The 18,653-nt window shown below is 38.2% G+C and overlaps 1 protein-coding gene across 1 annotated transcript in view; it reads right to left on the reverse strand.

Moving 5' to 3' along the window:
- Positions 1-18,653, reverse strand: part of cecr2 (CECR2 histone acetyl-lysine reader) — a gene marked incomplete at its 5' end in the record, with an annotated part of 39,698 nt that overhangs the window by 17,176 nt on the left and 3,869 nt on the right. The window contains 1 exon segment of the mRNA XM_014034443.1: positions 382-476. Coding sequence (XP_013889897.1) covers positions 382-476 — 95 coding nt within the window.

The raw sequence follows: 18,653 nt of genomic DNA on the forward strand, positions 1-18,653 counted from the left end.
GTACATTTCAGTCCTGCAGTTCTATGACAAATGAGATCATTTTAAATCATGAGTGAACTACTGAAGATTTATTAAATAATTAGCCATACTCAACGTAAAAAGAGTAAAAAAAGATATGCTGTAGTATAATGTTGAATTTAAAGTTAAGCCTGACAGGATTTTTAGGATGTATCAGCTTTAAAAAAAAATCTCTTGAGTGGGAGAATCTTCWACCAACAAATATTTTCCACACAAAGTTAAACATAGTTTCCGGAAGATGTTGCCTATTGTGGTGCTGTGACTCATTTCTTCTCATTGATACTTCCTACAGAGAGGCAGCATAGTTCCATAACATGTTGGTGATATTCTACAACCTTTTTTCCCCTTTGGCTGTAAACTTACGTGATGTCTGAACGCTGGTAACATCCTTGCAACAAACAGGTAACGAGCCCACYGAGGAAATCCAAGTCCTGTTCTGACACAGCTCTCTCCAGTTCCTGGTCAAAACAAAACAAAAAAAAAGGGATCATCAGATGCTTGATTTATTTGAAACCTAAATTTGAGCACGACGACAAAGTATTTGTCAGGTTTTGTCTTATGTGACAAAGATTTATTTGCACAGCATTTCTCAGATATTAACTCAATTAAGAGCTTGAACCTGCTTCTCCTCTCCGCTGTGCACTATAAATGCACACGTCATTATGCTTTACTGCCATTTGGAGGGAAATCATAATTACATGTGGACAATCTTAACGTGGGGCACTTTCGGTTGTGTTGGTGTTGTTAGCCTGTAGCTTTGTTCTGTTAGTAAAAACAAAAACAACAATGCTAAGATTTCTGAAATGAAGTGAAACCAAGTAGCAAACAATCAGATTAATCTTTCACCATTTGCCCTTCAGAAAACATCAAAAACTTCTGTCCTGAAAGTATCTAGAGCAGTGGTTACCAACCTTTATAGACTTGTGTACCCCCTGAGCCATTTTGTCATGCCACTAGTACCCCCTCTGTCAAACGTAATGATTCTTTAAAACTGTAATGTATAACTGATTATTAAATGAAAAACTCTTTATTTAACCCCCTAGAACATTTAATTCTCAAGCATTTTATTCTTTTCAATTCAAGTTACACATAAAATAAATGTTGCCTTGAAAGTGAATAAGTAATAAAATAAATAAACCAGGTAATGGCAGGTGCATGAAGCAGCAGCGTCCAAAATACATCAAATACCCCAAATGAGCGAATTCCGTAATTTTCTGTGATTTTACACAGGACTCCATTTTGTGTCAATTTCGTAATTCCGTTTGCAATTTCCACTTTATGGAAATCATAGGGCCCTACATATCTCAGTCCTATTTTTATTTATTTTTAACACACCTGGGAAATTTTTCCATGTACCCCCTGTAATATGCTCGCTTACGCTTATCCCAACGTACCCCTGGTTGGGAATCACTGGTCTAGATGGTGTAGTAAAGATGACGTACCTACTTATAGGTAACTTTAGGCATTTTTGTTTGAACAAGGGGATGTTTCGAAGTGTTTCTCTCACAAATCGCAGTAACATCAGCTATTGCCTAAAGCACACAGTATAAYGGGACAAATAATATAATCAATAGTCAGAATGTTGTCCCTGTAAACAGAGCCAGTTTAAGGTAAGACAGCAGAAGGGAAAATTGGAATTTGCCACTTGTCTCATTTGTGGTTAGCCCGAAGTGACTGGACTGAAGCAGTGATTCAAGTTTAGCCATGACCCCTCTCCTGCCTGGAATTGTGTTTCCACCATTGAGGTTTTATGAAGCGGCAGTAACTGGCAGAGCAAACTATAAAAGACCTGAGAGTACCGAGAAAAGATGGCAGGCAGCAGGGGCCGAGGGCCGCAGCACAGCCGTGCCCCCTCCTCTCCTCTGCTGACCAACTGAGACACAGCATCACACATGGCTTCCCAGCATCCACTGCTCTCCTCTATGATACCCAAAGGCTCTGGTGTCAAAAAGGAGTTCAAAGAGAGTAAAGAGGGGATAAAGGGAGGTTCAGCTTCTGTAAATGCAAATGCAGTTTTCCATCAGCCAAGCATCCATTTGACTTTCAAGTCCTCTTTTGCAGGATGCAAAGCAAATGTTCCAGGCTGAAAACTGACCAGCTACTCTTCAGTAAACTAACATGACCTCTTTCAACTGACTTTCTTTTCCAATTATCTTTTAATGAACAACAGAAGACACTCTCTTCCTTTGTGCCACTCTCCTTCCCWTCGTTACTTTTACTACTGCACTTATCTGAGATCTATTGCCTTTTCTACTTTGAGGTTTAAGAGTTCAAAGATTTTTGTTGATGACGTAGTAGGAAGTTTAGTTATTGTGCTGCAACTTGCGTCTTTTCACTCTGCTTTTCCCTGCACGAACCTAGCTGAACTTAAAGGTCACCAAATGTCAGCATACACACCTCCTGGCCATGGAGGATGAAGGAAGCCAGGAGCCAACAAGTCAGCATGATGAAAAACAGAAAAGGGGGCGTGGCTTGAGAAAAGTTGAAAATCAGGATAAGATAAAGGTTTATGCTTGCTATCAGAAAAAAAAAACAATGACAGCAAATTAAGTCAGTTTGATCTTGCTTCTGACTGAAAATATTTTGATGAATAAAATTGACAAAAAAAATCAGGTTTTATGATGCAAAAAACTTGCAATTTAATTTATTGGCTATCTGGTGAAAACAGGAAAATTATTTTCACGAGAAAGTCGATTTCAGGAGAACTAGTGGATTTAAAGTATATTCAAAGAAGACTTGAACAAAAAATAAGTACGAATTACTCAAGTTAATTTAAGAAATCTAACCGATACCAATCATAATTATGTCTTACGACAAAATAATACAGATGGTTTAAACCTGGCAAAAATAATAAAGACGCAAAATGATTTTGTCAAGATTTCTGCAAGTGATTGTCCTGCATAAGAAATGAACTGAAATTTGTTCATTGAAAAGACTAAAAATGTGGACTGAAGACAGTTTGGTAACCGTTAATGTCACTTTGAATCGACCAATCAGATCCAAGTTTGTCATAGAATTGCAATTCCAGAGGAACAGTACATGGTCCATCATCGAATAACTTCATCTCAGCTAACGGCCCTGTCACACTAGACAACTTATACAAACCTATGAAACATTTTTTATGTCTAAATTGCTAATAAAAGTTGTATATTTGATCAATTTGTTAGAATTACTTTATGTACATGCTGAAAACAAGCTTCGTGTTGATTTTTTTTCAGTTCCATCTTCTTCGTAGACCTCTTTAACATGTTCATAAGTTGACAAAAGTTGTCTAGTGTGACAGTGCCTTAACACTCACTGAATACATTGTTCATTGAAAAGGTGTCATTTAATGTGACAAAACAAAAAAAAGGTGTGCAAACAAGTTCAAATAGGTTTTATGAATTAGACACGGATGCTAAAGACTGAACAATCACAGATTCTTGTAGTTGTGCAAATTTAGTGGATTTTCAAGGTAGACAGGAAAGTTTTACTGATAGCCCGAGGAGAGAAGAACAGGTTTGTGGTTATAAAAAAAGAGAAAAGTCTGACTTAAGAGCTGAAGATTTAGTTGCAAGCAGTTGCATCGTAATGCAACAGCAAATTGACATACAATATAAAACAACTGGTTTACATAAGCAATTTTAGTCTGCAAAAAAAAAAAGAAAAAATATACACACACACACACACACACACACACACATATATATATATATTTTTTAATAATAATGATTGACAAATAGCATTGCATCAGAAAGAGCAAAGTGGAAGCACTGCAAATTGTGTCTACTCTCATGGAGGCTTGAAAATCTTCTAGMTTTAAGTAATTGATACATCTAATTTGGTTTTAAGTAGAAAACATTTGCTTTCTTTCCATTTTTGGGGGGTAATATTTCTTGACAAAATAAAGATAAATTMTATTAATCAGAACAAAGATCTGTGTGAAATCAGCTTTAAAACCTATTGTCCTTTGAACAAGAAGGGAAAACAAAGTTGAAACAATGTAGTTATCAATAGAAACTGTGTGTAAGCAATTAATCATTTGAGCTTACGTCTACAATTAAATTTTACAACTTTGCTTCTGATTGTGGATATTGATTATAATAAATGTTTACATTTTATCTCCTAAAAACAAAAGGTTACCATTGCTTTAGATTACATTCAGCAAGTCTGATTTGTCCCCATTGCTCAAAAAACAGGGACCAAAAAAATAATAAATTAGGAAAGCACATTCCCTTCTTTTAGATGTGGGATGTGTAGCTGAGTAKACAAAAGACAAAGCTGGATTGAGCAGTTTGTTCAAATGTTCATATGTTGTCCAGCTGTTGATAAACTTTGATCATACATTTTTGTCTACAAGCAAATGTGCAAAGGATGCAGAAAGATCCTGTGTCATGYTCTTTTCTACTTCCAGGTCCCCTGTCAGTCCGCCTCTGGGCCAAAGTGAACTCATCCATCAGACAAAAACTGCTCTTTGATCACACTTTGACAAAGCTAGAGGCCACAGCTGGGGAATAAGAGGGAATCCGAGCACAAAACATCTCAGATTAACACCACCTTCCTCAACTTTGAACTGCCACATAACGTCTTCAATGGCAAAAGAGAGAAGGGGAATTATTTGGTGTACACTTTCTTCAGCCATGCATCCATTCTGCTGATCCATTTGTAGTGCAAGCAAACACTCAGCTTGATGAAAATCTGCAAGAGATACTGCTGAACATGACCACAAACCTGGTGAAACTAAAAACATCATGGTCTCAATTAAACCTCAGATATCAGCATAAAAAGCAACTTCTGCAACACTCACTAGCCGTGTTTCCATCCAATTTTAATTCGAAATTTGAGCAATTTTTTTTAAATTTTGCAAAAAGGAAAAAACGAAGAAATGCAAATCAGACATGTTTCCATTAACTGGCTTGAAGCGAATCAGTTACGTCAGATGCATGCGTGTAGTAAACAGGAAGTAAAAGTCACATCTCAGGAAAATAGAGAGAAGTTATCAGGAACGTGTTGCTACTGTCGGGAAAGTCCTTTGAGGGATTAACGCCTCGTTTACTGGAACTTTCTTTAACAAAAAACTTGCGTGTACTGGAATCTGCTGCTCTGTCAGGTCTGGCCATCAAGTGAAATGAACACATGCACACAGTGTGTGGGTGGCTTTTAAAGGGGCAGTCACTATGACTAACACAGGTGACAAGAATCATTTAATTAAGGTGGGAGGTGAGAAAACACAGGTGAAAACAATGAAACTCAGTCTGTGCAACTCCAGGTTGCCACAAGCTGATCAACATGTGAGGTAAATGTTCGCTACGTCATAACAGATTCAAACGTGTTTCCATCTGTACTTTTGCGCATAACTCTTTTTTGAAAAACAAAAAAACAAAAACCACCTCAAGTGAGCGTATCAACTTTTATGCGAATTAGAGGAAGTTTTTTTCGAATCATGCCGTTTCCATTCACCTTTTCTGATGCGATACTTTAAAATGCGCATTAAAAAAACAATGACGGAAACATGACTATTCATAAACGTCTCAGCAGAATAAACATCTCAGTACTTTGGCTGCTTCATATTAATGATCAACAGAGAACACAGATAAGAGCAGTGAGCAAACTATTGACAACATAAATTATGGAGCTAAACCCTCAAGTTTTTAATCACTCAACTAATGATGTGGACTAAACAAGCTATTCAGTTCCTACATTGGAGGGTAAGTAAATGCTTAGGCCTCATTCACACGTCATGTTTTTTTTTTTTAAGTGAAACCAGAGCTTTTCTGCTTTCTGCTGCAAATCGGAGTTTTCAGGATGTAGGAGCAAAAACCAACAATGCCCAAAGAACGCAGGTACATTAACTAGTTTGGATGTAATTGTGACCATGCTGACAATGCATACACAATGCATGCATCAGGGTTGCCAGATAACCATTTTTGTCCCGCATCTTCTCACATTTACGTTTGCACGCATTCACCAAAAAACACACCCCCTCACTCAGTATATATGACAGTTTGGGTAAAAATACAATAATTTTAAAGCAATAGCACATAAGTTAACATTTCCTATCTGGCATGGAAACTACAGCAGATTCATGTAAATATTTATTTATTTTTCTCCAAAAAACAGGACAAATGCCAACATTTCCAGAGACTGTTCTTGTGTAAAMAGGGCCTGAGTCAAAAGGTGTGTCATCACTTCAGTCCTCAGTGCGGCTGCCTTGCAATCAGCTACTCACCCTGGAGGTATTTGCCACCTCTCTCACCAGAATTCCCTTTTCTCTCTGCTTCTTTCACCAGCCTTACCTTTTACACTTCGTGTCCACACCATTTTTCTCTCTTCCCCTGCCCTGCTGCCTAGAGTCTGTCAGGCCCCTGGGGCTTTGACAACACTCTTGCTGCTCTCCACACCCTATTCTTTTCCTTTCTCTGTATGCCTTATCTTACCTCTCCCTACACACACTGTTCCCAACAGAGCCAGCTCTTTAGTTTCACAGTAGTTAAAGACTCTCCATTCTCTTTATAATAAAAAAAAGCACAACAGTTATTCTCTTCACAAGAAATGTTAAGGTTAGGAGAACAAGTACCAACTAGGACTTAAAATTCATAAAAACAAGATACAAGTTGACTGAGTCACTGTTTCTACTGTTTATTATAAAGAACAAAACAATGAGTAACACTGAAACGACAACTTTTCTCCATCATACAGCGTTTTCATGTGTATGTAATTACCAACTTTTGAAAATTGTTACGGCCAGAGGTCTTTCTTCTATGTTTATACTAAAGCATGGAATGACATTCCTCAAAACTTAAAAGTCCATTTCAAAACTACAGCCCTTTAAGAAGAATCTTGTCTGCCATCTGCTGGACACTTTGTTGTGCTCATATTTAGATGTCCTATTTTGCAAATGCTGCCTTCCTGAAATTTGGTATGCTTGTTTGTCTTTGTGTCAATGGTGTATAATGATGTGATTGCGATGCTGTATTTCTGAGTGTTTTATGTGCTGCAGAACAGGAACCTGCTGTAAAACAGCAATTATGCTGAGCCAGGCTTGATTTTTAGTAATCTTTTCAGGTTAAATCAATAAATCAAATCAAATCAATGTGTCCCTACCTAACATCAGAATAAAGTTCCTGCCTGTAGTTATCAACACAAACAATATTGTAGTGTTTTATTAAACCTAGTTAGGGCTCTTTCTTCTTTTCCCCATGGGCCCTACTCAGGTTGACTTGGTGCAGTGTCAGTATCTTTTCACTGGGCGATCCCAGCCACTTCCAACTCTCTTCTTAGAACCTACTCGGATGAGGTTCCAACGCAAGCTGAGTCAAACTAAAGATTTGATGTCAGCAGATTGCTGGCCATGAATTAGCCAGAGAGTGATGTCAGTCATGAGAGAGTCTTCTTCACAAGAATCAAACCCAATGTTTTTTTAAAGGGATCCATGATTAGTTGTAACATTATAATTTATTTGATAAACTTATTGTAAAATAAAGACTGTAAAAATAGTGTAGGCTGTTTAGTTTTTACCATTTTTAAACTAAAAGTTTAAAAATATATTACAAGGACGGGGCCATTTTATTTACGAGCAAAGCATTCTGGGTAAATGATGACAATGATAGGTCCTCAGTGCGAGGCTGCTAGCGAGCTATATCCACCCTGAAGGTTAATCTTGGACAATACCTGATGAATGGCTCTTTTAAATGAAACCAGAGAGTGTTGACAGAGAGGAGAAGGTAGAAATGACTCAAATATAGATGGAGGACAACAGAGCTGCTTCATGAAGGAAGAACCCCAGCTTAGCCTGTTAGCTTTAGCGTTAGCCCTGACGCTATCACCATATATATGTATTAGCTCAGCACTACACATTCTCCTCTCATCACTGAGGTCCTCCATCCACATGACAGAGAGGGGAACACAATAACGACTCAGTCTGCAACTGAAAATATGGATGGAGGACCTCAGTTTAGCTTGTTTGTCGCGCTAGCACCGAGCTAATACCTATAAGGCAATATAGCGTCGGTGTTAGCGCAAAGACTAACAGGCTAAGCTGAGGTTCTTCTTCCATGAAGCAGCTCTGTTGTCCTCCATCTATATTTTCAGTTGCAGGCTGAGTCATTTCTACCTTCTCCTCTCTGTCAACGCTCTCTGGTTTCATTTAAGAGTCGATCATCAGATATTGTCCAAGATTAACCTTCAGGGTGGATATACAGTAGCTCACTCACACCGAGGACCTATCCACATTATCATTTACCCAGAATGCTTTATGTGTAAATAAAATGGCTCCTTCCGTGTTAAAATATATATTTTTTAAAATTTACAAAACTAAACAGCCTACAGTATTTTTACAGTCTTTATTTTACAGTTAAAATATAGGTTTATAAAGTCTAATGTTACAACTAATCAGGGATCCCTTTAAAATTGCAACTGCAGCATTTGTTTTATTTCCTTAAAAAAACACACAATTAAAATATATCCATAAAAATGTAACAAATCAGATTTTCCTCAAACAGGCAAAGCTAGTCTATCATGACTGTAAAGGGGAAGCTGCATGCCAACCATTAAACACCTTTCACCTAGCTCTACCTGTAAGGAATCAAATTTGCGAGATTACTTCTGACGTGACTTTTTCTTGTCTGAAGCATACATTTGTTATAAAGTGAAAAATGATTTGGTGTAGGGAACAGTCTATGGTTTCTTTGAATAAATATTGTTTTTCTTTAATAAGCCAAAATACATCTTATGGTTCCAACATGTGTGCCTTTATGTATTGAATACATTTTTATGATAAGCTACAAACATAATAAAACCTGTCACACAAGACTTTTAAGCTTGAAGTAGGAAGCCTTTTTCTACATACGGTAAGAAGCAGTTTTTCCTAATTGCCAAACCGGTCTGTGTGTGTAAGGCAGTCGGCAGCATCTGCTCAATGGTGTGACATAATGATGACGTCTGGTATATACAACCAGTCAGGTGCAGAGTAAACAGTCAGCAAGAGAATAGCTTTGCATTTATGAACACCAATCTGACTTGTATTTGAGGCATATTGAAGGCACATGAAAGGAGCTTTATCCACATTATGGCTTCATTAACAACCGCACATAGGTGTCCAAATCATGTTTTATGTGCCAAGCCTCCTTTGATTTCACTATGATGCCTTTTAAAAGCCCACGTGGTTGCACTTCACATGAACTTAACTGGTTCATGTGTGAATGACCAAAGGAAGCTGAAAGATTGCAAAACCAATGTGCAAGTGTGCCTCTGAATGTTATGTTATAAAAAGAAAGGCTTTAAGTAGAGGCAGCAAAGCTAAACTAATAATAAAAACAATGTGCATTGTTTTAAGATGTGTTTTTCCCACATTAAATATTAATGCAACTTCCATGTTTATAAGTTTATATCTGCAGAAAGTTCAAACATAAGGGAAAATATGTGCCTGCATGTCAGCTTAATATAAGATACAAGTGAGAAAAAGAAAGCAAGAAAAGGTTGTGATATCAGCAGCCTGTGGCAGACCCACAGAGCTCGTAGTATCAGGGGGTTGGCCTCTCTGGCTACCCTCACAGCAAACACTTTCCAAGTCGATGCTGTTAACAGCTCCTCTGGGGTCTATATCACCAACAGTTAGAGGATGTGTGTATGCTTAGCTGGAGGGGGAAGGGAGACCTGTTTGTTGTGTAAAGTCTCCTCTCTTCCTCTCCTGTGTGTCTTTCTTTATATCTTCCTCCACCCCCCCTGCTCACACATGGTTCCTCCTGGAGCAATCATCTGACAACACCCTCCACCCCCACACGTAACCACCTCCTGCCACATGACAAACACGCACACGGAGTCGTAACACCACAGGAAAACGCCCTCACATCCTCAGGATGTACAGTTCATCTGATCAGAAGAAAGTCTTAACATCTTCTGAATCATGCATCTGGCTAATAACTCAAAAACGGGAACTTGTTGGCAGATATATTTACAAAGTCTCATTAAATTTACTAAATATCAACAAAAACAGAGATAAAATATAATCAGCCTGTTTTTCCCACCATAACAACTSAYTGAGGGAAAATTCATGTRAACGTGTGAACTGAAATGACAGCTATAAGTACTTCTACATAGGCTGAACCACAATGAGGGAACAGAGAGATGATATATATATATATATATATGTCCATTAAATAACTGTGGGGTCAGTTTCAACTTCCAGCTGTGTTTTATTACACTTCAATGTCAGGGCCAGGTGGGTGGGTTGAAGAGAAACTTTGGGGGAGGTAAGAGGTCTGATGCTGTACAGAACCAGTCTTGAACCACACCCCAAACATTAGGACTTTGCTTCATCATTAAGGCGATGAGAGGCCAGCCGGTACAGCAGTGCCGCTCACACTTCCACTTTGAGGAAACCACATCGTCAACTTCCTCATATGAAACTCAACTTCCTGCTTCAGCAGACATCCTCCTGGAATCACTTGCACATTCACATAAAAACTCTGCCTGTTAACTTTAAAAGAAATGACCTCAGCTTAAAGTGTCATGGTTATCACTTAAGTCCAAGCCTTTTCTGTAATTAAACCAAACATTGACATAAAAAACAAACAAACATTGGAGTGTTTCAACACATAATCTTGCAATTTTGTAGTTTTTACTGACTTCAACAAAAAATGGGCCAGTATGCAGTTTCAATAAATACTACTTCCCTGTGTGCCCTTGTTCTAATTACGTATGTCTGCTAAAAAAAAAAAAAACTCAATCATTGAGTACCATCTTCACTTTTYCTTAATTTTGCTCTTTTCCCATTTTATTCCATGGAATAAAAACAAACAAACAAACAAACAGTATTAGTATTACAAACACGATTCTTTGATTTCTCACACTATAAAGTTGCAAGCTCAGTGCTCGTAAATGTCCCAACAGCAGCAGAAAGGCTATGGTTTCACTCAAAACCGGCATTGCGTGAACAAGGCCCCGACACAGTAACAACTGACCCCAGTTACTTCCTGGCTCCTTTTATTCGAGAGCTGAGTCGGTGAGAATTTTGTCACTTCTCGATTCTGCTTCACATCCAGCTGCAAAGATGCCGAGTGATAAAGCAAAACTGAAATGAGACCCTCCAAACACAGCCCCAGACTGGAGACAGAGAGAGGGAACCATGGGGAGCTGCAACAAAGGGGCTGAAAGAAAAAAGAAAAGTCTGCATGTACCCCTCTGTCTCCCCCTTCTGTGCACACCCACCCCATGTGAAACTGATGCATGTACTGCTGCCCTCACTTGTCAATCACATCAAGGGGAGGGGAAAATGATCTTTGCATACAACTGAGGGTGTTACAAAAGGCACGCAACAAGCTTCTTGATCTTCAAAGTGTCCTCAGAGGTTAAAAAGTTTTGAAAAGATGTGACATGGACATAAAAATGTCAAGACACTGATGTCTACGTGGCTTCAAAGTTGATTTGGGGACATCTTTTAGTGGGATGTAAATAAAAGAAAATGAAAGGGATTTAAGAGTAACTTAGCTCTAAACAACACCATGGATAAAAATGAACTCTACGATTGGTGTGAAGTTTTAATAAAAAGTTTGCCAGCAGTAATTTCAGTCTCCCACTATTGATCTTTAAAGATGAAACAAATATGGCTTATTGGACTAATATTGCTGTTTTGTAGAAAGAAAAAAACACCAAAGTTTACCATAATTCGTTCTCAATAGTGATACTTCAATCTACATTAAATTTTTTAAAGATGCAGCATACATTAGGTGACATCTACAATCACAAACAGTAGAGATCACAATACTGTGTCTGTTTCAATTTGATATATGAYACATTTGCTTTCTAGACAACAGAAACAAGGACACGTTCACAAGCAATCTGCTCGATCGCTTTGTTTTGCCAGATCTAATAGGACTAAAGCTTCTTTTACAATAACACTGGGTAACATGCGTGCACGCAGACACACACCAGGACCCCACTCTTATAAGGACAGCAACAACAGCAGCACATCACCATGTAAAGTGAAGAGCCTCCACCCTCCAGGGGAATAAGAAATAAAGAACCACCATCTGGGGTTTAGTCATGGTGATGCCAGGGGCTGGGGTGCAGCACTGGGAAGAGTGCAGGGGCTCAACAAGAGGATGTGGGGTAGAGGGACTGCAGTTCAGTATGATGGGAAGGGGATAAGAAAAAAGTAAATAAAGAGGCTTGCTATTAGACATGCCAAATACAATTTGTTGGCTTCGTTCATTTCAGGGGTCTTTACACATTATTTTTCATTACTACCATGCCTCTGTAATGTGTGAAATTGCAAGGTTTCTTTATCTGATCTTGTTGAAAATCCTTTCATCCACCCATTACTCACTGGATACAGTGCCTCATATCGTCTTTTATGTCTACATACATTAACTACCAGTCAGTAAAAAAGTGCAAGCCCAACTTCCTCATCAGACCATGAAAAAGGTTCAGTTTTTGCTCTTGTCTTTGCCATCAACAACTTCTTGCGTTAACAGTTTAGATCTTGTGCTCCATGACGACTTCTCCATTTGTGGTGTATAGCGTTGTAGCACAGCATACATGCTTGACATAGCAACTGCAGCAATTTGTGTTTTTTAGCATTTATGTGTGAATGTGAACATAATGGTGCACTATAAATCAGGATATTATTGGAACAAATAAAATGATTGTTTCGAGAAAAAAAAAACTAATTATCCCGTGAATAGGACCTGAGTTACGAAAAGGTCAAACTTGTTTGTTTTTCTTAGAAATCTCTCAGCCCAATTAACACACATATTTGACATTCCCAACAAAATTTAGGCATTCACAAATTTAAATTTAGTCAAATTTTAGCACAAGATATATAAAAATATACTTTGGATGGTGTCCAAAATCAATTTGAAATTCATCATGGTATCTTGCTTCCTGTTGTCAAAACAAAAACACCCGAACTTGTGAACTGTAAATAATAAAATGCATCAGTAACTCTGAACTAAATTTTTAAGTTAAAAGGAGTCTGACAAAAGCTGACAGTGATTAGCACTGGCAGTCATGCTCATGAACTTTATTTTCTATAAAGTTGTTTGGCAATAGAAGCAGAAGTGCACTGCAGGTGTGTTGACTGTTGAAATGAATGCTTTGAGCAGGCGCTGGATTAAACCACCCTCAAGTGAAATGAAAACAACCCCCTTTTTTTCCACACTGCAATGGTTTTGTTGCTTTCCTTCAGGCATAATCACCATTTATGTAAAATGATTCATCATCAAAGCAGCAAAAAAATGTCTAAATTAAAATAAAGTGAGAAATTGTTTACCATTTTGTCAAATATCTAGAAAAGAGTTGAACAAAAGACATCACGCACAACAAGCAACAACTATTTTAACTAAGAAAAACCTGAAATAACCTATTTAACCAAAAATAAAGCCTTCCAAGATCCAAAGTCAAAATTGTAGTCTTTCAAACATTTAAACAGCATTTGATGACCAAATCACCATCACAGTCAACTGTTCACATCACCTGTTTAAAATTATGTCACTTCTTGTTACTAAAGAGACGTGTGGTCTTGCCTTGTCAAAGATGAAACACGTGAACAATCTGTTGTTGTATACACGTAAACAACCATTTGTAGTGACAAATTGCATGTCATCTGATGTGAGGGTGAAACTGAAACTGTTGTGCAGGAACATGAACAGCAAAAACGAAAAGCACGGTGTTCTCTGATTGGCCCGGGCAAAAATTCTCCTGAAGAAATCCTTGTCAATGGGAGAAATCCCAGTCGGAACAGTGAAGGGAAACTAGAATTGAGCGGAACTGCGTAGGAAGGCAAGGGCCAGGCTAACATGCACGTGTAGCTCAAACAAAATAAGATAAATTTTCAAAACTCTTAAAGCTATAAGTTGCCAAACGGGCTGGCTACTAAAACCGAATAAGGAAGATGCAATTTAAAGAATTAGAAAACGTGATTATTGGATCGAAGGACCAAGTTAATCTTTTTATCACTTACTATGAAACTGTACAGTGTTACACACTGCGGATTAAGTCTAGGAAGTGTCAGTGCTGCATTACCAATTGCTGCACAACAACTACCCCCATTAGACTGTAGTAAAAACTATAGACACCTGTTTTGAATACTGTGGTACAGCTAATCCAGAAATAGTACGCACACAGGTGCGGCAAATACCAATAAAATGTTCTAAAGATCTTAGAAACTCAGCTTGTTCTCTGAGCCTCTAGTGTTGAAATTTATTTTTTAATCTATGACCATCTGTGAAATTAAAAGCATAAAATGTAATTCTTTACAAATGAGGCAAAATTTGCATCTACTGCACCACTGTAAAATTAAAACAGTCAAACACGTTCTAGCCCAGTCTAAAAGTAACCTCATCAAACACCAGATTGTGAATATCTTCATCAAGGAAACTGAYTTCAGAGAGAAAATGACAGGCAGCTAATGAAGACGTCCAGCAAATGGACAATCATGTGCCAAACCAGTCAGGGACAGAGGTCCTTTGCTGGAAGGCCAGTGTCTGGCAATGAGAGGGCACCTCGCTGATGATCGAGGAACAGAAGCATGTGGTGCCTGTTGGCGTTGTGACCTCAGGCTTCGTTTTACTGATGCACAGCCAAAAAACCAAACACACGCCAAAGAAACAAAAAGCTAGGCAAAGCAGAGAGGCATGCTGACCCTGGGCTGTCTTCCTACAGATCACTCTCTTTTATACTGATGTGCTCTTGCTTACTCGTTCACTTCCTCTCYATCTCAAGGACAATTTTCTCCACTTAGCCTTGTGCCTTTACTCTCACTAATTCTCTCCCTCCTCTGCACTGCTTGTCCATCTTTCTGCCTGGAGTCTGAGGAAAGTGGAAACCAGTGACAGTGAAGTGTTTCAACTCTAGGACAATGTGCAGGGGGCTCCTTTGTGAGGCAGCCCAGAGACAGCGAGGTAGCCTCCATTATCACTGACCAGCACCGTGGAAAGAAAAAGGGCTGTCACAGCAGCACTGTCGAACTGGATCACTGAATTTGTCAGAAAGATACTCTGGCAGCACTTTTTCAAGGACTTAACACGCTGGTCTCAAATGTGGTGCATTACTGAGTATCAACTAGACTAAAAGAAACAAGTATTTCAGGAACACTGTTCTCAGAAGACTTAGACGTTTCACACAGACACACTCAAAAGTAAAAAAAAAGACATGAAGCCTTGCAACTGACTTTTTAGCTCCAAGTTCTCAACCATTTTGATACTTTCTAAAGTTTTGTAAACAAAGCGCTAAAAAAAATCCAAAACCAGATGAAGTTTGTTTGTTGTTTAGGCTTCCAAATCCTCAGCCAAGTGGTGGCACATTAATCACTAACATCACATCCTTGAGCTGCAAAGCCAGCTTACCTTTTCACTTATCTACGTTTACGACTCTGTTACTACCCCACGTGGAGGCTCAAAAGCGCAACAGTGGTGGATTAGCTTCAACCTCCCATGACACCACGGTCCATTCAGAAATTGCACTGAGATAACCAGAATTAGTCCCGGCTCCAAGTGTTCTGTGGATGTGCCTTAAGGTAACGGGCAGGATAGAAGGTGGAGAGTCTAACACAAGACTTACATGGTAAATTACTTGATTTAATTTTAACTCTCYGGTTCATCAGTGACGCAAATGGATTTRAACTCATACTGGAACCTTTGTAATCAGGGATATAAGCAGCCTTATAYAACTAACTATGAGGATGAAACCAAAACCCCTCTTCAGTTTAATTGAGTTTGTTGCTATAATTAAAAACAAAAGCCCTCAGACTAGTTGCTCTTGATGATCAYCAGTAATCATGTGGAGGCATGATTTTCCACACCTCTCTGACTCATCTTCTATACAGTTGATCCCAGAGGGCAAAAGTATAAACAGTTCTCGATATGGCAATACAGGAGCACGTTCAAGATAAAAATCAGTGTTTTCCTAGTTTTAGACGTTTTACTAAGAAACACTCTGGAACACAGAAAGTGTGTCATTAGAATGGCCGAAACACGAATCCATAGTGAAAACAAAGAATCACATTTCTGTGATAATTTGTGAGAGTTTTATGTGGGTTGAACACATTTCTGGTTGTTTCAGACCTTCGATAACCTGTCAAATTGATGCATAATCAAGTTGACAGAGACCATATGCATGTTCACAAGAAAAACTGTGGTAGAGGGAGCTTAATCCAGTGGAATAACTCAACAGCATGCACTCTGTCACGACCAATGAAACAGACACTTCTTGCCTCCTAACCTGCCCACCAATCTGACACTCTACGCTTATTTACCTGACATATTTAGAGATGTTTATTAGTAAATTTAACCAACCAATCCATCAAAAACACAGCAAAATGCTTGGCAAACAGAAAAACTAAAAGGAYTTGAAAGAAGTTTAATTTTGTTTAAAAGTTAGGACAAACAATAATAGGTTGCTCATTAGTGTTTAATAAAGCTAGTTGAGACTAAGTGAAAAAATTCGATAAAGTAGTGCGTTCAGTTTGCTGTCTATAGCAGAGTGCCCAGGCCAGCTTGTCCTGTCACTGCTATGTAGCATTAAGCAAAACAAACATGTTTGCCTGACAGTTTCCTCTAATTTCAATGACACAAAGTCCTCAGAAARCAAACACGCTGGATCCAAATGTTCAAACTTCAGAAGCGTTTGTGAATATTCATGTTTACAAAACCACTGTAGTAAAACAAAATCACTGTGACGAATTCAATACTTTCGGCTAAAGGTGCAGTACATTGTGTACTGGTAGTATCAGCAGTGTAGAAGACAGATTTTGTGATTATTATTGACAAGGTTGCCCAAGTTTCAAAACTGCAATCTGGTTAAAATCAGCTATACAGGAAAAAAAAAGAGTACATTGGGTAAATAAACTTCAACTACTGAACATAATTTACTTATGAACATTTATTTTCATCATAACATGTGGAAAAGTTTCAAATTCTTCTAATTTTTATCATACTAAAATAATTCCTGAAGAAACAAGTAGTTTTAGACACACATCACCTTTGCAGCACAAAAGAAAAGTATCTGAAACATACATGTGAATCAGATCAGCTAACATTTACAAGAGCACTTATTTCAGAAAAGGTGGGATTTACTTAATACCTAAGAAGGTTGATCATTTGTTAAATGTGATCATAATCAAATGATATATTAAAAACAACAAGAATGATCAAATGCAATCTCTTTTACTTTACTGTTTTTAACCATATCTAGAAATGCTTTAAGTAAATGCTTTGACTATTGAATGTTTCAGTCTGCTGTCAACTGATAATTCAAAGTTTACTGTCTGAATTATAATAAATGTGTAATCTAACAGAACTAGAGAATTTATGACCTTGAACAATTCTGTGTGCAATTAAGCTGTCAAAGTATGAAACTATTACATCAATCTCAAGGTTTACTTGAAATCCAGCTGAAGGGTGTAGACACACTTGTCATAGTGATGTGGCCGAGGACAAATAGGTTTTGTTGCTGCAAGCACCTTTCTCTCTTGTTAAATAAAAACATGGCTTATGGTCAAGCTTAAAGGTATGCTCTATAAAGTCACAAAGACCCCTGCGCTACCTCCACCCCTCTTAGAAAAAAATCAAAAAGTAACCATTTCTGGACACCTTTTTGTAAAATATTGATTGTTAAAATGTCTCCAGAATAAAAATTGTTAAGAAAACTTGTGAATGGCAATGACCTATGGGGTGCCAAGTAAAAAAAATACAATAAAATAATGAGCCACTTCAAACTGACGGACCACAGGTAACCATCTATCTCATTTTCAATAAACACATTTTGAATTGAGACTATAAATAAATACCATCTTCAGCAACGTTAGAAGCGTTAGCAGCATTTAGCGATAGCTAACCAGGATGATGTCATCATCCTGTGACAGACACCAATGCGAACCACAGCTAACACGGCTGAAGGTGGTTTTTAAAATCTGTCAGTTTGAATTGCAGCTCGAACACTGGTCGMAACTTTAAGTTTTGGTGTCTTGGGAMGCTTTAGCTGCGTTTGTAGCGTTARCGGTTGCTACTTCCTCAGGATGATCCCAACATGAGCCCAGCACCAACAGAAAAGGCTGCTTTCCATTTCAAAATACCAAAACGTAAACATCAACATTTAACTACAAGATTTACAATTACATTTACATAAAAATKTAACATTTAGTTTAAAAAAATAGGAAAATGTAGAGCAGCGAGCTAAATAACAGTAAATGTTAGAATTTGTTTTAGGTCGGATTTAACCCTCAGAAAATGAGCTAAATAATGAAAATGTTAGTGACACTTTAACATGTTTTTCACCTGGTACCCCATAATAACCATGTGTGTTTGTTGAGTGAAGTATACACAGTGGTGGGCACAGTTCCCTTAAAGCACTAACAGGGGAACTAATTTCCTTCTTAGTGCTTTAGGGCTTTTGCTAATTTAGAAATTTATTAGTGGATTAGCACTTGCTAAATTCATAGGATAAATTTAGAAGCACTARCTGAGGTCTTTAACTGTTGTTGATCCATGTTTATGTTAACAGCTGAGGGTGAAAGCTGTCACACATTTTGTTCATGGCTGTGTCCAAAACGACAGGCCGGGTCCTCCGGAGGACCCAGACTACCCGGTCGCGGCGGGCCGGGTCCTTGGTAGACCGGGAAGACCGGAAAAAAAGAGGCTGTGAATTTGGACGGTCTAGCC

This window comes from Austrofundulus limnaeus, unplaced genomic scaffold (assembly GCF_001266775.1).
Source record: "Austrofundulus limnaeus strain Quisiro unplaced genomic scaffold, Austrofundulus_limnaeus-1.0 Scaffold7, whole genome shotgun sequence".
Taxonomy (NCBI): domain Eukaryota; kingdom Metazoa; phylum Chordata; class Actinopteri; order Cyprinodontiformes; family Rivulidae; genus Austrofundulus; species Austrofundulus limnaeus.